Source organism: Prunus dulcis, chromosome 6 (genome assembly GCF_902201215.1).
Source record: "Prunus dulcis chromosome 6, ALMONDv2, whole genome shotgun sequence".
Classification (NCBI taxonomy): Eukaryota; Viridiplantae; Streptophyta; class Magnoliopsida; order Rosales; family Rosaceae; genus Prunus; species Prunus dulcis.
The window spans coordinates 16143881-16168749 of NC_047655.1; the positions used below are offsets into that span (position 1 = coordinate 16143881).

General features: G+C 35.7%; 2 protein-coding genes and 1 non-coding gene across 3 annotated transcripts; 1 reads left to right on the forward strand and 2 right to left on the reverse strand.

The window, feature by feature from the left end:
- Window positions 1-3369: 3369 nt before the first annotated feature.
- LOC117633283 lies at window positions 3370-3475 on the reverse strand. Its single transcript, XR_004586597.1, has one exon. It is a non-coding gene; the product is annotated as a small nucleolar RNA R71 (small nucleolar RNA).
- Window positions 3476-19947: 16472 nt separating this feature from the next.
- On the forward strand, window positions 19948-23936 carry LOC117631961 (probable WRKY transcription factor 13). The gene is made up of 3 exons (XM_034365314.1): window positions 19948-20435; window positions 20605-20850; window positions 23562-23936. The coding sequence occupies exons 1-3, from the start codon at window positions 20140-20142 to the stop codon at window positions 23737-23739; spliced, it is 720 nt and encodes a 239-aa protein (XP_034221205.1). The 5' UTR covers window positions 19948-20139; the 3' UTR covers window positions 23740-23936.
- On the reverse strand, window positions 23882-24869 carry LOC117630365 (glycine-rich protein 5-like). The gene is made up of 3 exons (XM_034363101.1): window positions 24802-24869; window positions 24440-24683; window positions 23882-23908 (listed from the first exon to the last, which is right to left on the reverse strand). The coding sequence occupies exons 1-3, from the start codon at window positions 24867-24869 to the stop codon at window positions 23882-23884; spliced, it is 339 nt and encodes a 112-aa protein (XP_034218992.1).

Below are 24869 nucleotides of genomic sequence, written 5' to 3' on the forward strand. Positions count from 1 at the left end.
ATTAGATAGTTTAAAACAGTGATTAACAATTCAAGTAGGCATGCACTCATCATAAGCAATTAAATAAAAATCACATATTCATGCTAAGGTTCAAGGCTTCACCCTAGCAAAAGAAATTTAGTTAAGCATACTCATAATTGAAATCCAAGAAAATATCATTAAGAAGAAAAGAACGAAAACACCTGAAAGTTGTGAAAACCCAAAACCCTAGCAATTGCTCTCCACAATGCAAAGTTCAAAAGGGAAAAAGAAGTCCTTAATTCCTTGTGAGAAAGAGCTTAAATACCCCTTAAAACCTAGCTGCCAATGTACAGCTTTTCCATCCCCACAAGGAAACTAATTAAAATAAAATAAAACTAGGAAATAAAGTCCAAATTGGAATAGGAGAATCTGCCCAAAATCTGCCCAGCCACGTTTTTGCCACAAATCTCCTCCAAATCTGGCCCAAGATAGCTTGTTTTAAAGATAAAAATGTTCTGAACACTTATCTAGAAGGCCACGAACCCATCCGAGGTCATCTTGTGCTCCAAAAACGCAATAAAAGCCCAACACGTCACTATTCCAGCACCGCGCACTGCTCCTTTATTTTATTGCCAGAAAATAACCGCTTGGAAGAAAACTCTGAAATTTTGATACGATCAAGCTGAGTGACTCAAGAACGTCCTCCAACTGGAATTACTCCAAAATTCCTCCATTTGATTATGTTTTGCTCCAGAGAGAGTTGAAGTCCTATATTGAAAATATAATTCAAAGTATCAAAATTCTTCCAAAATATTAACCAAAATATACTAAGAATGAGGTTAAATATATAATATAAAATATGTCCATCAAAATACCCCCAAACTTAGATTTTGCTTGTCCTCAAGCGAAACAAGACTCAAACAAAAATAAAAACTTAACAGATTAGACATCTAGCTAACACTTAACCAGGACAAAATTTCCACCTTCAAGTTGCAATCCATAGAAAATTTTAAAAACTAGAACATCCTTTCCATAGATCCAAGTAATCCCACCACAAAGTCTAAGCTATTTAGACTTAATTAGAAAAGAATTCACAAACTTCTTTCGGTGTAAAGTGAACCATTATGGTTATGGAGACTCGATTAAAACCCTTAACTCTCATCCCTTTTATTCATACTTCACACCCTCCACACTTTTTTTTTTTCCTTTTTTTTTCTTTTTGTTTTGTTTTTCTTTTTGTTTTGTTTTTGTTTTTGTTTTTGTTTTTTTTTTGTTTTTGTTGTTATAGTAATAGTAGTGGTTGTGCAATGTTGGTTCCCTTAAGCTTTCGATCCAACCGCGTAGCGAGCTTTAGGTCAATGTCTCCCAAACCACTCAGGTTTTAGGGCACTAGGTGTAGAACACCCCTAAGGACTTATTAACTCAAGCTGAAAAGGCTACGAAACCAACTAACCACCCTACCTCATGCCAAAACTCTATCGTTTGTCTCGAGAATCACTGCTGATTAGGCAGGACTGGCCCGGTTACTAGCAAAGCTTCAGGTGAGGCAATTATTACTTTATAACACATACTAACTTTATTTATATTGAACAGAAATTAAACCACACTTGGACAAAAAGTAAGTATTCCAATCTCACTCCCCAAAAACCATGTTGATGTGATGTGCAAATTTCAAAGTATAATTCATGAATTAGTGTCTAAGCAACAATAAATAGAAAAGACTCTATTGTGGGATTGATCTTCACCATGTCCATTTGTTCTAACGTTTAAAATAATCTATGGATATTAACTTAAAAACGAAAATTTTTAAACAAGACTCAAAAAATGAAAAATATAAAATTTACTTTCCCACCCCCAAACTTAAATCACACTTTGTCCTCAAGGCGTGGAAAATAAACAAAGGAAACAACTAAAGAAGTAATTAGGAGAGAAAAAATAAAAAAATAATAAAAGAAAAAAGAAAAAGAAAAGAAAAAAGAAAAAGAGAGAGAGAACACACCAGGGATGCGGAGGTGATGCTGCGGTGATTCGAAGGCAGGACCTGTAGCTGGGATGCGAAGAGCGCTGACCAACTCAACCACGTCCACATTCGCGTCATATATGAGCGATAGCGACCATATAACCTGGTGTAGCTGCTGCATCTGTCATTTGAAAAAATATTGGATTCCCTTCTCCTAGCCCGAGCCCAGAGCTGAAAGGCTCGCCTTTGGCCATTCGCAACTCAGAATGTAAATCACAAAAGACGCTCTCATTTTATTTCACTCAGTTTCAACCCATCCATCTCCACCCTCTCCCCTTGTCATCTCCAGCAAGAACTCAAGAGCCTTGGCTATCTTTCAGAGCATAGTCGTGTGGGTTCATCTATGTGAGGGTGCCAAATCCAGAAAACCCTCAACAAAATCAAAATCACCATCAGCTGCGGCTTCGTCGAAGAGACAATCGGATGCTCACTGAGATCCGTCCCAACTCAGACCCAACGACTCAGATGAGCTGACCCAGACGGAGTTCAACCCAACACCACATAGTCTCGCAGTTCCTGAGCTTGGTTAACGGTAAGCTTCGCTTTGTGCGCATAACTGGGTCTCAGTGTGGGTATTTTTGTGTTGAAAGTAATTAAGAACAAAAGTGATTAAAAATAAAATAAAATAAAATCAAATAAATCAGAAAAAGATCTACCAAAAATCCTATCAAGAAATTGGCGCCGTTGCCGGGGACTATTTTAGACAATTTTTGTTTAACCTTTTTCTGATTTATTTGATTTTATTTTATTTTATTTTTAATTTTCGTCCAAAATAAAAAAAAAAAATTTTTTTTTTTTTTTAATTGAAATTGACCAATTTTGTTTCTGTTGCAGATTCTGCAGACTGCATGGTCCAGACCAGATCAGGAACTGCACAGATTGTACAATTTGATCCAGAACCAGAGCAAACACTGCATAGACAGCGGAGAGAAGTTACTTGGGCTTGGGACTGTTCACTACAGGGCACTTTTCTGCAAAATCTGTTTGCAAACGAGGGTAACATGGCGTTAGAATTACCTGCGGCAGGTAGACCACTAAGGGAGTCATTGGAAGCCCGTGCCACTGATGTTCCCAATTGCATTGTGTATCCTGAACAAGAAGAGAGTGATTCGTTCGAGATCAGGCACCATATGCTTGAAATTCTACCTACTTTTCGGGGGCTGCCGAATGAAGATGCAAACATACATATTGCAAAATTTATTGTGGGTTGAGAGAATATTTTGATTAGGGGTTTTTCTGCTGAGGCTATTAAGTTACGTCTTTTCCCTTTCACTTTGAAGGACAAGGCAGAAACTTGGTTATTCACTCTACCCTCTAATAGCATTACTACTTGGCAGCAGTTACACACAAAATTCCTGAACAAATATTATCCAGCATCCAAGACATTGAATTTCAAGAGGGAGATTTTGACATTTACACGAAGCCTAATGAAGAGTTTCATGAAGCGTGGGAGAGATATACAGAGATGTACATAAAGTGTCCACATGTTAAAATTGATTCAGATACACAAATGAATATTTTCTTTGATGGGCTTAATCCTACATCTAAGAGCCATGTGAATGCATAAGCAGGAGGATCATTGTCAAATAAATCTGCAAGAGAGGCATTTGAACTGTTTGATATGATGGCTACAGAATCTCAGCAATGGGCAGCAGAACATTCACAGAAAAGGGGCATTTTTGAGTTATCAGTAGGTTCTCCCAATATGTCTGCACAAATGGAAAAAATGGATAAGAAAATTGATGCAAAGTTTGATATGCTTCTACAACATCTAGCAAGTTCTACACAGCAGCCACCTACATCAACAGTTTGCACTATATGCAGTATGGCTACACATGACATAATGGGCTGCCCACATAGAGACTCTTACCCAGAGCTTGTTGAACAACATGTCAATATGATGAACAGCTATCAAAGGCCTAGGAATGATGCATATGCAACTCATTACAATCCTGGATGGAGGGATCACCCTAATTTCAAATGGGGTGACAATCAGACAAATGCCAAACCATTCCAGCATGCACAAAAACCTTTTGTTCCCTCCAAACCATCTCTGGAAGATCAACTTGCTAAACTGGCAGCAACAACTCAATCATTCATCGAGGGCAACAATCAAAGATTTCAAAACGTTGAAGCATCAATTAAAAGTTTGGAGCAACAATTTGGACAGCTAGCTACACAGATTTCAAATAGAGAAAAGGGCAAATTTCCTAGTCAAACAATTCCTAATCCAAATGGACGTGAAGATTGCAACGTTGTTCGGACTTTACGATGTGGAAAAAGCTATGACAATCGTGAAAATAGCATTGAAAATGAGCAGCAAACAATGGACGATAATACAGAAAATTTTGTAGCAGCAGAACCTGCCAAACCTGCAGAAAAACATAATTTGGCAGATCTAGAAACTGTTCCAAAACAAGTTCCTGAGCGTGTTTATGAGGCCCCTATTCCATATCCAGAACGTTTGAAGCCAAAAGCAAAAGATCAACAACTCAAGGACTTTATGCAGACATTATCCAAGGTTCAAATCAACATTCCATTACTGGATGCAATCAAGAAAATTCCATCATATGCCAAATTTTTGAAGGAAGTTTGCAGCAGCAAAAAGAAGCTTTCAGATTTGGACAAAGTTATTTTGACAGAACAGTGCAGCACAGTTTTGCTACACAAACTACCACCTAAGAAAAAAGATCCAGGGAGTTTTAATATTTCTTGCACTATTGGAAATTCTAATTTTAAAAGTGCTTTAATTGATTTGGGTGCAAGTATTAATTTGATGCCTTTTTCTGTTTTCCAGCGATTGGGGCAAGGAGATTTAAAGCCTACATCAATTATACTTCAACTAGCTGACCGTTCAATCACTTATCCAAGAGGTGTTATTGAAGATATAATTATTAAGGTTGATAATCTTTATCTACCGGCAGATTTTGTGGTTTTAGACATGGATGAAGACCTTCAAACACCTATTATTTTGGGGATGCCGTTTATGGCAACAGCTAGGACCTTAATTGATGTGGAAGTTGGAACATTGACTTTACGGGTTCAGGACCAATCTGTGGTGTTTAATTTGTTTGAGGCAGCAAAACGTCCTGCTGAACAGCAAGATTGTATGCGTATTGACATGGTAGATAGTATGGTGCAGGACAGATTTTATGCTAATTCAAAAACATATCAGTTGCTGCATGTTTTACAAGGGGAACTTGAGACAGATTTTGAAGATGAAGGTGTTCTTGAGTACATTCACGCATTGAACAGTCTGCCCACAGTGTTGCCAAAATTTAGGAATGTGTACGAGAGTTTAGGGGAGCCCAAACAGCCCCTTAAACCATCTAGACAACAGCCGCCAAAATTGGAGCTGAAGCCTTTACCAAAACATCTTAAATATGCATATTTAGGAGCTGTAGAGACGCTGCCAGTTATAATTGCAGCAGATTTAACACCGACAGAGGAAGATAAATTGCTTCGTGTGTTGAGAAAATATCAAGATGCATTGGGATGGACAATTGCGGACATCAAGGGAATCAGCCCAGCCCTATGTATGCACAGAATATTAATGGAAGACGACGTGAAGCCAACAGTTGATGCTCAACGCCGCCTTAACCCAATTATGAAAGAGGTGGTCAGAACAGAGGTTATGAAATTACTTGATGCCGGTATGATTTATCCTATTTCTAACAGTAAATGGGTTAGCCCGACTCAAGTTGTGCCTAAATGAACCGGTATTACAGTGGTGAAAAATGATAATAATGAGTTAGTTCCTACACGATTGACTACGGGTTGGAGAATGTGTGTAGATTACCGGAAGCTTAACACAGGGACGAGAAAAGACCATTTTCCATTGCCTTTTATTGACCAAATGTTAGAAAGGTTGGCTGGGTGGGCTTTTTCCTGTTTTCTTGATGGGTATTCTGGATATAATCAGATTCCAATCGCACCAGAGGATCAAGAGAAGACTACTTTCACTTGTCCATTCGGTACTTATGCTTATCGGAGGATGCCGTTTGGATTATGCAATGCACCTGCTACGTTTCAACGTTGTATGATGAGTATTTTTTCTGGCTTGGTCGAAAATATTGTGGAAGTTTTTATGGATGATTTTTCTGTTTTTGGGGATTCATATGATCAGTGCTTACAGAATTTATCCTTAGTTCTTCAGAGATGTCAAGCGACTAATTTAGTGCTAAACTGGGAAAAGTGTCATTTCATGGTTGAACAGGGAATTGTCTTGGGTCATTCAATTTCTAGCAAAGGCATTGAGGTTGACAAAGCAAAGATTGATGTTATTGCAAAGCTGCCACCTCCTACATCAGTAAAAGGTGTGAGGTCCTTCTTAGGACACGCAGGTTTTTATCGTCGGTTCATCAAGGATTTCTCCAAGATTAGTCGACCTTTGTGCACTTTATTGGCTAAGGATACACCATTTAATTTTGATAAGGCCTGTTTAGAAGCATTCAACAAGTTGAAAGCACTCCTAACTTCGGCGCCCATCATTGCTGCACCAAATTGGGATTTACCATTTGAACTAATGTGTGATGCGTCAGATTATGCTGTCGGGGCAGTTTTAGGGCAGCGAAAAGATAAGCTTCCCCATGTCATCTATTATGCAAGTCGTACTCTCAATGATGCACAACTTAACTATGCAACTACAGAGAAGGAATTGTTGGCAGTTGTGTTCGCACTAGAGAAATTTCGGTCTTATTTGGTTGGGGCTAAAATAATTGTCTATACGGATCATGCTGCACTAAAATACTTGTTGTCTAAGAAGGATGCAAAGCCTAGATTGATTCGTTGGGTTCTTTTACTTCAAGAATTTGACTTAGAGATTCAAGACAAGAAGGGCAGTGAGAATGTTGTGGCTGATCATTTATCTAGATTAATTATTCCAGCAGCTACAGAGGCAGATTCTCTACCATTGAGTGAAAGTTTCCCAGATGAACAGCTATTTGCTGTCAAAATTGACACACCTTGGTTTGCAGATATTGTCAATTATTTGGCTAAGGGTGTGGTGCATCCAGATTTTTCCTACCAGCAGAAAAAAGAAGTTTTTATCTGATGTAAAGCACTATTTCTGGGATGAACCGTACTTATACAAGTATTGTGCAGACCAGATTATTCGCAGGTGTATTCCGGAGGCTGAACAGGAAAGTGTTTTAAAGTTTGCTCATCACTACGCTTGTGGAGGACATTTTGGGCAGAAAAGGACAGCAGAGAAAATCCTACAGAGTGGGTTATTTTGGCCAACACTTTTTAGAAATTCACAGAATTGGTGCAAGGCATGTGATAGGTGTCAAAGGGTCGGCAATCAATCCAGAAGGAATGAGATGCCCCAGCAAAGTATCTTAATTGTTGAACTATTTGATGTTTGGGGTATTGATTTCATGGGACCATTCCCATCTTCTAACGGGCACCAATATATTTTAGTGGCTGTGGAATATGTTTCAAAGTGGGTCGAGGCCATTGCCGCACAAACTAATCAAGGATCAGTGATCCTGAAGTTCCTCCAGGGGGTTATATTTCCACGTTTTGGAATTCCGCGTGTTATTCTTAGTGATGGGGGGAAGCATTTTATTAATAAACCATTTGCTAACCTACTGGCAAAATATGGGATTAATCATCGCGTGGCTACACCATACCACCCACAAACATCTGGTCAAGTTGAAGTTTCAAACAGAGAAATAAAACGTATTTTGGAGAAAACAGTGAGCTCTACACGCAAGGATTGGAGTTTCAAACTAAATGATGCTTTGTGGGCATACAGGACAGCTTATAAGACTCCTATTGGGATGTCACCATTCCGACTTGTTTATGGGAAAGCCTGTCATCTACCTATGGAGCTGGAGCATAAAGCTTACTGGGCCATTAAAGAGTTAAATTTTGCATATGACTCAGCTGGGGAAAAGCGGAAATTGCAGTTAAATGAGCTAGAGGAAATTCATCAAGGTGCTTATGATAGTTCTCGCATATACAAGGAAAGAACTAAGGCATTTCATGACAGTCAAATTTTACGGAAGGAATTTCAGCCAGGGCAAAAGGTTCTGTTATTTAGTTCAAGGCTCAAGTTGTTTCCATATTATTTTTTACGTTAGGAAATTAAAATCTTTTCAATTTATTGTTGACCCTAATTCATGAATTAGTGAAATTTGCACATCACATCAAGTTTTTCCTCATGGAGCCAAGTGTGTTTTTCAAATCAATACTAATGAAGATAAAGGCAACACGTTATCATAGTGTGTGTGAAGTATGAATAAAAGGGATGAGAGTTAAGGGTTTTAGTCGAGTCTCCATAACCATAATGGTTCACTTTACACCGAAAGAAGTTTGTGAATTCTTTTCTAATTGAGTCTAAATAGCTTAGACTTTGTGGTGAGATTACTTGGATCTATGGAAAGGATGTTCTAGTTTTTAAAATTTTCTATGGATTGCAACTTGAAGGTGGAAATTTTGTCCTGGTTAAGTGTTAGCCAGATGTCTAATCTGTTAAGTTTTTATTTTTGTTTGAGTCTTGTTTCGCTTGAGGACAAGCAAAATCTAAGTTTGGGGGTATTTTGATGGACATATTTTATATTATATATTTAACCTCATTCTTAGTATATTTTGGTTAATATTTTGGAAGAATTTTGATACTTTGAATTATATTTCCAATATAGGACTTTCAACTCTCTCTGGAGCAAAACATAATCAAATGGAGGAATTTTGGAATAATTCCAGTTGGAGGACGTTCTTGAGTCACTTAGCTTGATCGTATCAAAATTTCAGAGTTTTCTTCCAAGCGGTTATTTTCTGGCAATAAAATAAATGAGCAGTGCGCGGTGCTGGAATAGTGACGTGTTGGGCTTTTATTGCGTTTTTGGAGCACAAGATGACCTCGGATGGGTTCGTGGCCTTCTAGAGAAGTGTTCAGAACATTTTTATCTTTAAAACAAGCTATCTTGGGCCAGATTTGGAGGAGATTTGGGGCAAAAACGTGGCTGGGCAGATTTTGGGCAGATTCTCCTATTCCAATTTGGACTTTATTTCCTAGTTTTATTTTATTTTAATTAGTTTCCTTGTGGGGATGGAAAAGCTGTACATTGGCAGCTAGGTTTTAAGGGGTATTTAAGCTCTTTCTCACAAGGAATTCTGAACTTCTTTTTCACTTTTGAACTTTGCATTGTGGAGAGCAATTGCTAGGGTTTTGGGTTTTCACAACTTTCAGGTGTTTTCGTTCTTTTCTTCTTAATGATATTTTCTTGGATTTCAATTATGAGTATGCATAACTAAATTTCTTTTGCTAGGGTGAAGCCTTGAACCTTAGCATGAATATGTGATTTTTATTTAATTGCTTATGATGAGTGCATGCCTACTTGAATTGTTAATCACTGTTTTAAACTATCTAATTGTCTTAATGCCTGATCACCATTAGGATCTTTAGAAAAGTAATTGGATGCAATTTTGGTCGGAAGGTTCCCTGAAATTGATGCTAGCTTCTTGTGATTAATAATTGTAATTTCACTTAAGATGAACACCACGGCTTAAGGGTTGCATGGTTTTTCAAAGGGTTTTCATAAAACTTAATGAGTCTTTCATGTTCAGATTTGATCCGAACGTCCGGACGGGTTGCATGTTGGATATACGTTCTGTGTTGGAGGTTCCAAGTAGAATATACATTAGGAAAACCTAACCTTCAAAGTGGCATGTGCAAATCATAAGTAATTGGTAAAAGTTCATAGGATTGCTAGGTGATGGTGAAACCCTAGTGCTTTTATAAATTGATATTCAAAACTCTTTCCTTCAATCATATTTGTTCTTGTTTTAATATTTGTTTTTAGAATCAACCAAATTCATAATCATCTTTCTTGACCTTTTATTTTAAGTAGTCATTTGGAATTTGTTTTTACTTAAATTGCTGATTAGTCCTTGAGAAAAACGACCTTGCATGTGCATCTATACTACAATAACCTTGTATTCTTGCAAGTATTTTAAGTGATTTTAACCCTGTTTGCACAGGTACTAAAACTCCTATCAAATACATATTTAACACAAAAATGTTTTGTTATATGCGTCACAAAACCATCAAGGAGTGGCGAAATCATAAATGGGGGATAAATGGGAAAACCTTACAATAACCAATTCGGGTTAATTGCTAATAGGGGAGGGGCCCCTCATGTATGGCGTCTTTTGCAACTAGTCTCAAACTGCGACAAAGCTCTAATAAAATATTGAAATGTAATCATGATTTGTGAGGCTTCATAATTAGATGAAGTGTTTTCTAATTCACTAGTTAGATCCTAATTGGGCAATAACAATGGAGAGTATTATTAGAATGTGGGCATCCATCTTAAAACCAAGTGTTAATGGGTGGAGAGGCCCCTTAATGTATGGCGTCTTTTGTAACTAGCATGTTACATGTGGAAAATTCTTATTAAGTAACGTGAGAGGATGTGACAATTGGACTTGATACATGGATATATCATGCTCTAATATCATATAAGAATATAAGCATCTAACTCAAAAAATCAATTGTCAATGAGTGGAGAAGTTCGAGATCTTGTAAGCATTGCAAAGCTTCCACCCTCCAATGACTGACCCCCTCAACAACGAGCTCACGACCATATTAAATGAATGGGACTACATTAGCACTCCGAAATAGCTATCATGCACTTTCTAATGAAAAAATCTATATTTTTCGTAACCCAAAATATAAGATTTGAGATTGAGAACTGCCCATTGCATGAAAATAGAAACTTTGGATTGTACTCATGGATCTTGGAATGATTAACATGATTTAGGAGTTTGGCTATGTCTCTTCTCTCCTTTTTGCCAGTGAGATAGACATCCAAAAGTTTTCCCAACAGGAAGATAGAGAGAAGGAGCAGGGGAGGAAAAAGGTTTTCACAATCCCTGTGACCATATTCCAAGTAGTGATTGGAAAGTGCTGTAAATAAGTTTAATCCCAACTGGACGAAAATATAGTTGGCAAAGGACCAATATAATCTGAGTTCAGTGAATTACAAAAACATTAGCCAACCAAAAGCATGTTATTTTAACTTATGTGTCCAATGACTCGGCCCACACAACCAACTCTAATATTGGGTTAAGGCGGATTAAGGGTAAATACGGTCATTAAGAAAACTACGTTTTCTTTAAAAAGCTTTAAAAAGAAATGAAAAACAAAGTACACTATGTTTTCCTTAATCAATTATCAATTCCAAGAAAGTAGTGTTATTGAACGAAATGATCATTCACAGATGGACGTTACTAAACAACCTAATTTTAATCATGTGTTTTTTATTTCTCACAGATAATAATCGGTGCAATCACTCGCACATACCTAATCATATGTACTAATTACATGACTAATTATTGTGAGGGAAATTAAATAGAAACCTTAGTAGGGATGAAAAGAGGGTGATACAAAAATAAAACTCAACCAGGTTCGCATATGTAGACTTTGGCAGCAGCAGCTAGCAGCTGCCGGCAGTCAATGGTTTGGTACAGTCCAAGTAGCTCATCACGCCCCACTAACTGCAGTCAGCAGACCGACAATGTGGTGAGGCCGAAGAGCACGCATGACAGCTTCTCAAGCTCCTCTCACTGACATGCATATCTTCCGATATTGTACCGTCATTTTCATATATATATATAACATCAAGCTTAATAATATTTCATTCATTGGGGCTTGTAGTTTAAGTGGTTAAAAGTATTTATCTCTGAACTCAAAGTCTTAAATTCAATTTCTCCACCTCTAATATCGCTTGTATAAAATAAGGGAGCTGATTTTCCAACTCCCTTTTTATCCACTTAGACTCATTTCGTTGAAAATTTTATGTTCTCACTCATCTTTTGTCCACTTACACTCCCTTGTATATTATAGTAAAAAGTATTTTAAAAACAAAAGGGAGTGTAAGTGAAAAAAAAGAGAATAGGAAAATTAGCACTCTAAAATAATAATAATAATATTTAACCAATATATATATATATATATATGCATGTATTTTTTTTAATGTATAGAATGTAAAGGAAGGAGTTATGTTAAGTTTGAAGTAAATAATTTTACCCAGTGGACCATCGAAGTTATTATTGGACTGTATATATTCAGTACTGTACGTATAAGTTAGTCCCATGTGCTTGTTTCTTTTCTTTTCTTTCTTTCACCTGATCAGTTGAGTGAGTGAGAGAGAGGGCCAGGCAGGCAGGCAGGCAGGGCGTGGAGAGAAGTAGTTCAGCTTCAATGTGTAAAGCTGCTTTCCTCATATGCTCTCTCCATACATCTAGGTTATGGACCTACCTACCCTTTTATCCTTTCCTACAAAACCATACACCATACTTTCCTCTTTAACTTTCTTCTTCCTTTTTTTTTTTTTTTTTTTTTTTCAAATTTATAAAAGAAGAAAGAGACCCAAACAAATGAAAAAAGTATATATGGTGGGGGTGTTGTTCATGTATGATCCTCTACAGCAACATCAGCTTCACCTCACAATTGTGAGACTAAATGGTGTGAGTAATACTATTCTTATCATGTTTATTATATTTTCATATCACCTTATGTGACATATGAAGTGGACAGCCACATCAACTAAAAAGTGTCAATAAATCATAAAAGAAAAGAAAACGTCAAATTAATTTTAATTGATGTGGCTGTCCACCTCATATGAGAATGTGGTAAGAGTAGCATTATTCAAATAGTATCTTTGTCTGATGGAAAGAAATTTTCAATTAAAAACAACCGTACACATGGCAACTAAATAGAAAGCCACATGGATAAAGAGACTTGATTAGAAGAACTCGATTAAGCCCAAAACTCTCATGTTTGGGATTGCTGTCACTTTTAAAAAAGTTGCTGAATTTTTTTACAGCAATGGTTCATGAATTTATATCTAAGTTTCAATTCGGTACTCGAATTTTATATATATATAGTAAATTTGGTCTTCCAACTCTCTCAAGACCAGTTTGGGATTGCTGTCACTTCTTAAAAAGTTGCTTTTACTATGATTTGAAAATAATTAGCTGTAAAGTAAAGTAGTTTCATGTTTAGTAAATAATTCTTTTAAAATGTTGTTAGTACAAAAAGCAGTGTCAAAATCATTTGGTAAATTTTAATATAAAATTGTTGTAACTATGAATAATGATTCAAATAGACATGATTTGAAAGTATTATGAGCTAATTTTTGGTGGTAGTGGAGGTGGTGAAAGAGATGGAGGTGAAGATAGTGGTGAAAGAGGTGGTGGTTGTGGTAGTGGTGGTGGTGGGGATGAAGGTTGTGGAGGTGGAGATGGAGGTGGTGGAGATGGAGGACGAGATGGTGGTTGTGGTGGTAGTGACAGAGGAGGATGTGGTGGTGATGGTGGTGGCGAAGGAGGATGTGGTGGTGGTGGTGATGGCAGTGGTAGTGGAGGTGGTAGAGTTGGATGTGGAGGTGGAGGTGGAGGTGGTATCATTTTAAAAAATTAAAGATGGTATTTTGGGAATTTAAAAAATTCATTAAAGGCTTTATCTCTGCTTCTTTTGAAAGCAGTTTTGACAAACAACCCAGAGCTTATTTTTAAAAGTTGCTGTCAAAAGATCACTGCTTTTAAAATAATTGACATACTTTATTTTTACTAAACACCTTAAACTGTTTAACTTTAAAGTGAACTAGGTTTTTGGCCAAAAAAAGCAATCTCAAACGTGGCCTCAGTCATGCCAATTGAGTCCTTCTGTCATAGTTTTCGTTAATTTTAATCACGTGAGTGACAAATGATGTATATTTTAAGGGTAAATAGGGGAAATGTTCCCCACAAGGAGAAGAACAAAACTAAATAAGTGTCGCCGGCAGTGGTGGCTAGAAAATAGTTCAAAAGGGATGGTTGCGATGGAGCGATACCGGCAGCTTTCGAGCTCAAATCCTCTTGGTATTCTAACCCTCCTAACTTCTCCGTTACAACGTTGAATTAAGAGTCGTTTGCTCCTACGCACTCGTGAAACTTAGCCCAACCTCATGGTGCTAGGAAAATTATCAAAACTTGTCCCAAACAAAAGTGGCTCAAAAATCTAGGGTTTAACACTATGGGTGCAAAATTGTCAATTTACACTAAAATTTTCAAAAATTAAAAGAAAATTCAAGACGAGTTATTATACAAAATCAAAATGAGTGGTAAATTGGATGGAATGTGAGGAAAATTAAGGGTAGGGGAGAGATTGACTAATGTTAATAGTCGAAGAAACAATTATTCTAAGAAAAAAGGTTAGGGGACAAATAAAGAAAAATTTAGCTATAAATTAAGAGGGGATTTTGACAGTTTACTCTAACAGGGAGAGGGACGGGCAACCTTATCACTAAATTATGCACGTCTTCATAAAAATAGTTATGGTCATTACTTTTATTATTTTTTTCTTTTCACTAATTAAGGTCATTTAGTATTAGTGGCAAGCTTTTGTTTTTTAATTGAATAATACTAGTCTTGCCATATTTTTTATACCACAATTTTATACAACATGATGTGGCAGCTGATGTGTACATACCAAATCATGTAAAATACTAGTTTCTGTTTTTCTAATTTTATTTATTAAAATACACTTTATTTATTTATTTGATGTGACATATGATATGGATATGCCACATCATATGGTATAGAAATGTGGGATAATAATGTGGTAAGTGTAGCATTATTCTTTTTAATTTAACACGAATTTAAGAAATTACAAGTATGGGAGAATAAAATAAAAAATTAGGGAATGTCTAGATAAGGTAATGATTAGAATTGTGACGGCAATTGTGAAGTTCAATGGACCACAAAATTAGCCCTTCGGCCCTACTTCCAGAAGGTATCGGTATATCTTCAAATTAGCTTCATTTTATTGTATTTTTTTTTCTTCTTAGCCTACATTTTATTCCATTTATATATCATGCAAAATTGTATATAAGAATTTATTTTTTGGTAAATTCAGGGGGAGGGAGGAGAGGGCAAGTTTCGACCCCATGTCATGATATGAAATAAAGTGCTCTACAGTTTGATGCTAGAAACTCCACGTATATTTATGGTATTTGGGTGAAATATTGTTACAAATCCATCACCAAAATACCATAAATATACGTGCATTTTTAATAAATCCATTTTCTTAATTAGGTTCAAATATTTTCCTTATTCTCTTGTAGTTTAGATTATCGCGTATATCCAAAGAAAAAAAAAAGTCCAGTATCAATTTTATTTTTAAAATTTAAACCTAAACCAATAAAAATGAGAAACGATGCTTGAGCTTAACAATATTTTTGCACTTTTACTAATAATTATTTGGTCTAGTAGCATTTAATGTTCACCTTGTTGGAGAAACTAACAAGTTCAAATCTCATGATCGAAAATTATTAAAAATAAAAGAGTGCAAGAATGCAATTGAGAGGACAAATAGCATTCATTATGACTTTTTTATTTGGTTAAGAAAATAGCGATAAAATATTATTGAAAGAGGTATTGGATACAAATTATGGGGATAAAGGTCAAGATGATTAGGTGAGAATTTCTAAGGGCATGGTCGTTGAACTAACCAAGTAGCCTACCCTTTCTTGAGGGAACAACAACCTCTGATAGAGCACCCCCTTCCCCATACAGCCAACCAAAACCTAGGAAATTAAGAAATACATAGAAATAACTTACAAGCACTTATGTAAGCATCTCCATGACTTAAGTACGAACAAATTAACATACGAGACTTGAAAGAATACATAAAAACAACAATAATTCACCAGTATAATAATGGGACATCATCACATGCTAAACTTGCACATAACGACATAATTCTCTAGGCCTCTTCCATTTTAAATTTTGAATTTTAGGTCATTAGCACACTAAAATGCTAACATAATATTTTTTTGTTTCTTAAAGTAAAGCTTTCCTCCGTCAGTTTTAATAACTTGTATGTTTTTTTGCCATAACACAAGTCATCATAATGCTACATGCCATTGCCCACCACTGGAGCCCAAAAACTGTATATGGTAATTAAACTTTGGCAAAAGATGTGAGAATTTGTCATACAGAAAGCAAAAAAAAAAAAAAAAACCAAATGAAAGAATTTTTTTGTACGGAGAATTGTGTCCAAGGCCAGGCCAAAATGGCTCCCATATAATTATTTTCCCCTTTGTTTTGGCTTTTTGAGAGGAAAAGCAAGAAAGAAAAGTCGATGAAAATATAAAATAGGGGGATGTAATCTGAGTGGAATTATGACAACCTATAAACAGAGACAAAAAGAAATGATGTCTGTTTGCCACCCCACTCCTCTCTCCCTCTCTCTCTCTCTCTCTTCATCTCCCAACTTACAACCCTAGATATAGATTTTATTCCCTTTCTAAGTATCTCTCTGAGGAAAAAAAAAAAAAGTATCCCTCTGACATCATACCCACGCCACCCCCACGCCAGCAATCAACCAATTTAAATCCAATTTAAACCCAATTATTCTCTTAAACGTCTCACTCTCACACAATACATTTTTTTCTCTTTCCCTTTTTTTTTTTTCCCTCAAGAAAAGAAAATACATACTGTTCTTTCTAGGACTAGTTTTGGCTCCCTTGAGACACAGAGACCTTTGTTTAAATTTGTATCCTTCTTTCTGGTTTTGAACAATTTTCTTTTCTTAGCTCTTCTGCACTTGAACTACCCTCCTTTTGCAATATTAATTTTTAAAATATTTTTGGATATTTAAAATAATTTTTTAAGAATTTTTTAAAATTACATTTATTTTTAAAGTCATTTTTGGAATTAAATACTATTTTAAAAAAAATTAAATCTGTTTTTAAATAAAATTTAAATAAATTATTAATTTTAAACTCCATAAAGTAATTATACAAAACTAAAAAATTACTTAATAATATAATGTTTTAGTCTCGTTAAATTGCTGTTTTTTTGTCGTAATTTGTTAGGCTTGGCGTGGCTATGAGTGGAAGTACTCTTTTTGTGTATTTGGACTCCTCCGCATTATTTGGATTAATCACTTGTAGTTATTGTGCTTCCATATTTGTATAAATCTTATGTGGTTAGTTTGTATTTGTATTGGTCCTTGTGGCTGACTGCCTTTATGCCTAAATTATAAATACAATATATTTCATTTCTCTAAAGGAAAAAAAAGAAGGAAGAGCGAGAAACTCCAAAGAGAAAACCAATAAAAAATGGATTTGTTTTTTTTTTTTTTTGAAGGGATTGGGGCTATATAAGAATTGAAGGTTCTTGCCAAAAATATATATAAGAATGGAAGGTTGAGATTAATTTTTTGGGGCGGTGAAATCTAGTATGTTGGATCGTAATAAAAAATTCTCATCAAAAGTCAAGATTGCGTCGATTATCGAAGAGAAACGACAGCATCACTTAAGTGAACAACATATCTTCTTGCTGACAAGATATCAACAACTGAGATGAATGGCACTACAGATTTGCAACCCGAGTATACGTAGTATCAAACTGACGCCGTTTTGAATTTGCGTCAGCACCTCTCATTTAATCGCGTAGTGCCATGCCACGTAAAGCCAATATTAAAAGAAATTCCAAATTTAAATTCTTAACCCTCATTGATTTATAATTTTAAAAAAAAAAAGAAGAAGAAACATTTGCTCTTGTAAAATTAACACCAATAGAAAAGTAATAAAATAAAATGATCGAGGTATCATAATATTAAGTCATGCATAAAAAATTTAATTTAAAAAAAAAAGATTTGGGTATCATAATAATAAGTCATGCCAACTTCAAAGAAAAAGGAAAAAAAAAAAGAAAAAAAAAAGAAAAGAGAACTCAGGTATGCAGCTTGTTCATGCAATGACCCAGTAAGGCACTTTAATTTTCTTTTTTCTTTTTTTTTTTTTGGAATCAAAGAGGAAGTCTAAACTAGAAGGGAAAATGAGGTGTTATGGTGGTTTAGATTTGAGGTCATTGATCTTTAAGTCAATGCTCTTTTTTCATTGGGCTGGACCCTATTGGCCTTGACATTTTTCTTTACTAACTTAAATAGTTTAGAGTATTTATTTATGCACTCGAGGTCTTAGGTTCGATTCTCCCTCCTCCAATATCTCATGTATGGAAAAAGAAAAAAAAATTTCTTTAGAAACGTCAAAATTCATACATTAAATAATCAAGTTATAGTTATAAGATTAGTGAATTATTATTATTATTATTATTATACAGTTATCATCCATGAAATTTGAATTTAGGATCAAATAATCATCAGAATAGGATATGAAATCGCTCTTTTATATTTTCATTTGAGTACTAAATTTGATCTTCAAATTTTATTTACCAAATAATGTGACAAAGTTTGTGTGATTTAAATATTAACTTTTAGGCATTGACACGTATATTGACACGTCATTTGATAAATAAACTTATGAATTTAACATTATTGTTTTGAAGTATAAAACTCATTTGGAACTCAACAGTGGAAAACTAATATATTCCAAATTATGAGAAAAGGTTTAGTGGTTAAGAAAATTAATTATGAAGGTCAAAACATTTGAGTCAAAAATTTATAAGTCCATTTCAAATAAGTAATTATGTAACCATAATCCTATCTTGCATGTTACATAATACATCATTGCAAGTTCCCAACCTGCAAGCAATTAGTCGTTTGAATGATAAATCATTCTAACCATCATATGCGATGCCTATATTAGCAAGTTATATAAATATATATTTTGCATTTCCTTTAATGATCTCTTCAGTCATGAATCATAAACTTGTATTAACATAATGGGGTTATAAGTTAATCATGTTATCTGAGTTTAACAAACGGATGAAGTACAAAAGACACATTATAGGTCGTCAAAGAATTTTTTTTTTTTTTTTTTTTTTGTTTGGGTCAAAGAAAGGTCATGAAAGATTACCATGCCTAATTGCAGAGATGATAACAAAGGTCATGAAAGATTACCATGTCTAATTGCAGAGATGATAACAATATGATACGGTGGGTTTGGAAATGGAGAAATTGTGTGGTAGATGTGGGGTTGGTTGAGGCATAAAAGAAAGTTAATTGCAAAAGGGAGATTAGAAAGGTGAGAAGCTTTTTCTCTGCAAAAAGTCAAATAGGGCCTCTTTCACAAATCATAATGATATCTTCACCGCCGATGCAGAGGGGGTAGATTTGCACCCAAGATTCATCATCATTGCCCTCTAAATATTTTCTTTTTGGTGTCCCAAAAGAAACCCTAGAAAAAATTGTCCAAAAGAAACCTAGAAATTGATAGATACATGAATTATAATGACCTTCTCAGTAAGCTTTTTCTTTTTGAAAGCTTTTGCAGTGAATGATATAATTATTTTCACTTGTATGCACACTTATATTTCAGATCTTTGTTCTATTATTGTGTACTCATCTATGTTAACTTTTATTCAGTCCCCCCCCTCCCTCCTTCTCCCACCCAACCCAATGTAGCCATCCACGGCAATAGAGGTTGGACAAACTTTTCATGCAACTTTATCATAAACACAACTTCTTTTTTTATATATTTTATTTTAATCTAATTTACACTGTAAAGAGGGAGATTCAAATTCGGGTGCACATCTACTCTAGCCAACTTGAGTAAACCCATGTATGAAAAATCACAACTTTTTTATAATTAAGCATGCAAATAAACCAGCTATATTTTACATTTACTTGTCCTCTATTGTTGACCTTCACACAAAAACAACAGTGAAATCCCACTAACAAGTACTTCTTGTGAGACATGTACATATATCCCATACTTTTGAGGTCAAATGGCAACATGGTTTTCGCCACTCCACATATTACTCCAAAATCCAAACCACCAGCTTCAGTTGAAAATGTTAAAGTCTTTGTCTTAGTATTATAATATCACACTTTTTTCTCCTTTATTGTTTTATATTCTGAATTTTTCATCCTTAAATTTGAAAGGGTGTTTTAGACACACACAAAAGGAGGGAGGGAGAGAGAGAGAGAGAGAGAGGAAACGCAACAAGGGAAAGTGGTAGTCATGTTTAAATTTATAGGTATTTGGTTACTTTCAAATCTTGGTATATAATTCCCTTTTTCAATCTATATATCCTTGAAGTTTGAGAGAGAGCCTCTTGGTGTGCCTTTAATCGAGACTCTGCTAATACTCGTTCCTAGATAGATTTCCTTGGATTATTCTCTCATCGATTTTCTACACCCTTCAAGAAGAGAGAGAGAGAGAGAGAGAGAGAGAGAGAGAGAGTGAGTGAGAGAGATGGCATCTACGACGTCCCAGGCCATGCTCAACCAGCAGCAGGGCTTGTTTGAGAATGAAGAGGGTTCTAACGCACAGATGGGTTTCTTTTCAATCCCACCAAACTTGAACTTTTCTTCATTGGGATCTCTCAAAGCCTTCGGTTCTTCTACCATACCTTCAAGCACCAATCTCTCTGAAACCCTACTCCCATCACTCACTCCTCTAAAGCATAGAGAAGATCATAGCATCACTACTAGTTCTGATTTTGGAGGATCCCAACTCCTTTCCTTGCAAAGATCCACTGCAAATCTCTGGTAAAATAATATAATTAATATCACACTTAATTTCCACATCTAGTGATTATATATGTAGTCTTGGATCTTGATCTCCTTTTTGAATTGAATTCTCTTGCATGCAATACAATTACTCATGTAAAACTAAGAATATTAAAAGCATAAACATGTTTTGGTACATATGGTCTAGGGCATGGGGAGAGGTGAGCGATGATCATGAGTGCCTAAGCAGCAAGAGATCAAACGGTGGAGATGATCGCCATCATCACCATATGGGAGTTTCAGCAATGAAGATGAAGAAGATGAAGGCAATTAGGAGGAAGGTGAGGGAGCCTAGGTTTTGCTTCAAAACCATGAGTGAGGTTGATGTGCTTGATGATGGATACAAGTGGAGGAAGTACGGACAGAAAGTGGTAAAGAACACACAGCATCCCAGGTATACTAATTAGACAATTCACATTTTCTACACTGGTCTCTCCTTTTCTTTTCTCTTTTTCTTATATTCTTTTGCTTTAATCACATCTTCAGCAAAAGTTTATTGCATGTCAAATTGGATTTTAGCTTCTAGTTGTACCCCATACACATGATGTGTTCCTCTCTCTCTCTCTCTCTCTCTCTCTCTCTCTCTCTCTCATTATTGTCATTGTTATCATTATTATCATTAGGCTTTTACAGGCTTGGCGCTGGAGATTTGACGGGTAGATGGGTCTGAATAATTTACAATATTGATAAGTACAGTGATAATATTTCCGACCAAAAAGAAAAAAGAAGATGGTTAACTATTAATGCACTTGTAATATTTTAGAGCCTTTTGCAAATGCCATTTCCAAAAAGAACTAATTATTAGTACTTTTGGAGATAAAATTCATAATATAAAGATCACGAAACACCAACATACTGTGCAAAGATTGATCAATTATAATGCTTTATAAAAGGAAACAAAAAATTTCTTAATCCCATAGATGCCAAAGCGAAATTATTAAGGGGCGGATGATATTGCCGGAAATGAGTACCCTAAAATCACTTTTTCTTGGAATATTGATTTAATGTACGTTCCTAAGATTGGATTCCATGAAAAAGAAGAAGAAAGCTGCCAGTACTAGGACAAGAATCATCACCAGAATAGGAGAAGTACTGTACATGTGGTGGAGCTTCAATCCATTTCATTGGCCATGTTTAATCATAAGAATTAGGGTAATTTGATTATAATTATTGGTTGCAAAACTAGGTTATACCAAACTTAGGAAAGCACAGGCACATTATTACTTGCATGGTTTTGGAAGGAGTGCATCATGCATGGTTTGGGTATTTATTGCTACTATTTCTACAAGTTACCTTCATGTTTATATGTCAGATTCAGGAATTTTCAAATGCACACCAATAACTTATTACAGCACAAATCACTAGTTTGGGTGCCACCTGATCACAATGTGTTTTCATCATCCAAATGTTCATTTTTAGGTCTTTCCTTCCTCCAAGGAAGGTCATCATCCCCTACAAAAATTTATCAAATAAGTTGTATTGAATTCACTTTGATTAGAAAACAGTTCGGATCATGAAACTGCGTTGTGGATGTTGGCCTACCATGGTGGTTTGTGACTTTTTAAGTTACATACGGTGTGCATTTTGAAAAATTTCTGATGTCGTACATCTAAGGGTCATTGTCAACCAAGTACTATTGATTAATTACGTGGAATATTATTTAAATTTAGATTAATCTGCTGACTTAATTAACATGTTTGGAGCTTGCCATATGTATATATCTATCCGGGTGTGAGTCACCATATAGGAGTTGAAATTAAGTCCAGCAAAATTCCACAGAAATGATTTTAACTTTGAATGTGAGCGTATATATATCCTGCATAATCATATGCCTCATTTGTTGAATTTACTGGTGTCATGTGTTTTCCAAGAGTTAATAATTATGGTGTTCAAAGCTTATACAAAATAGTCAAAAGTTGGACTTATAATTAGAGTAGAATATCTTGCATGAAATGGAAATCCTTCCCCACTCCAACCTGAACTTGACTAAGATTTAATTTAACTTTTTCTGAGTTTATAAACCTTTTTTAGAGCTGGGTTTGTTAACTTATGTGGAGCCTGTGTACTACTGATCAAGACATGTGAATGAATTGTCTCCTCTGATACAAATATCTGATATACAGTTGAGTTATATAAGCTTTGAGCATTCAACCTAGAATATTGAAATAGGATATAATGAGTGAAGAGACCAAAGTTTTATACACTAATTAGCGCTTATGGAAGAAAGAAAATACTTCCCTCCTTACCAGGTAAGTAAGAGCTCCTATATTCCTGATAATAGCAGTGTGACATATGTGCAGAAGTTTTTCTTTTTGTGTTTTTGATGAATTATTTTGCATATGTGTCAAACTGTAATTCGTAAGAAGGAGGAGTATCTCATTATTGGTAAAGAGAGTATCCATGCAAGAATTGGAATTCTTTAGATGCATGATCCTTGACTTAGATCGTTGGATGATATTTGATTTAGTGGTTATATGTCATTTACTCCCTCGATTGTTTGGTAATATAAGACGCTTTTATTCATACTGTCATCATTAATTAGGTTACTTAAATTCATAGTTTGATAATATAAAATATTTGTACGACAATATGAGTTTGGCTAAAAAAACACATTTACCTGTAAATGTATTATAAAATTATCGGAAAGCCAGACATCTTGTAACCAGAAAAGACCAAGACTTGGATCGGTTAGTCAACAACTTGAATCATAAGAAAACATGTGCAGTTTTCAAGTGAGTGCTTATTGTGTTTAATTAAATTGTTTGGCTAAAGTAAAGCAGAAATAGTATTTTGGGCTTGGAATTTCAGGGTTAAATGTAGGTCCCACAACTAGTCCTCTTATGATTTCATTGTCCTAAAAGGCAACTAAGCTCTCATCAAAGTTTTGAGACCTAACATTCTAGCTAGCTATAAGGCTCTGTCGAAGATCTTTCCGAGATCTTTCTGTTCACAATGCTTTTCTGAAGTGACGAGATGAGATATTTGTGTGCTTGCATTTGCTTAGTTCTACATGACCATGTTTTATTTAGTTAGGTTTATCAAGCTGCTTCAAAGTTTCTTGAATTACTTTTTGGTGCATGCATGCATATGTACATGCAAATGCAGGAGCTATTATCGTTGCACCATGGACAACTGCCGGGTAAAGAAAAGAGTGGAGCGATTAGCCGAGGACCCGAGGATGGTGATCACAACCTACGAAGGCCGGCACGTGCATTCTCCGTCGCACGATCTTGATCAAGATTCACAGCAAGCTTCATCTCACCTAAATAACTTCTTCTGGTAGACCATTCTGTATATTATAATTCTGTATCCTTTGGCTGCACTGTGGTTGTGTATGCATGTCTTTGGCAGTGTTTGGATGGATATATAGGATAATAAGCATGATGCTTGGGCTTGATTGCCCCTTTTTGTTGATCAGCCTAGCCTCATGCTTTCGCTAATATATAAAATGCCTAATGAATAAAGCAATTATTCCAACAATTTTTATTACCAACTTTTGCATAGCTTTCACTTTTTCTATTGTAGTTTTCTAAATCAATCATGGATTTTGATTTCTGCTCTCCTTTCCTTGGGATTAAGATTTCTTTTCTAGCTAATTAGAGGGACATGATGGGATGAAGTAATCAATGGTAGCTTATGGGGTGTATTCAATTTAGATTTTAAAAGATTTTAAAGAAGTTTAAAAGTTTATTTGTATTCAATCACAATTTTATAGCAGTTTATTTAATTCTGGGTGTATTCAATTTAGACTTTTTAAACTACATTTAAATTTAGATGTATTCAATCAGGACTTTAAAAGACTTCATAAAAGTTTGTGTGTATTAAAAAAACTCATTGATTTTAAAGAAAATACAAAAAGTAGTGGATTTCATTTGATAATAGACTAATTTTAGGCCATGACAAATTTTTGCTTCCCCCCCATAGATTTTGATAGATATATTATTTTTATTCTCAATATATGATTTCACTACTTCTACTACTACCATCTTATCATGACTATCACCATCGCCGCCGCCTTCGCCACCACCACCACAGTCATCGCCGTTGCCGCCACCACCAGCCCCAAAACCACCACCACCACCGTCGCCAGCCCTCCCCCCAACACCACCGCTGTTGCCGTTGCCGCCACCACCATGACCATCACTTCCTCTGCCACCACCTCCATCACCACCCTTACCCCCACCTCCACCACCACTACCACCCTTACTATAAGCCCCACCACCATCACTGCCACCGCCACCTCCACCACCTCACTCCCACCACCACATCACCACCACCCCCAGCTCCTCCACCACCTCACTCCCACCACCACCACCACTACCACTCCCACCTCCTCCACCACTACCTTCCCCACAAACCACCATCATCACTGCTATTGCCATCACCACCATCGGGATCACCACCGTCCGCCAT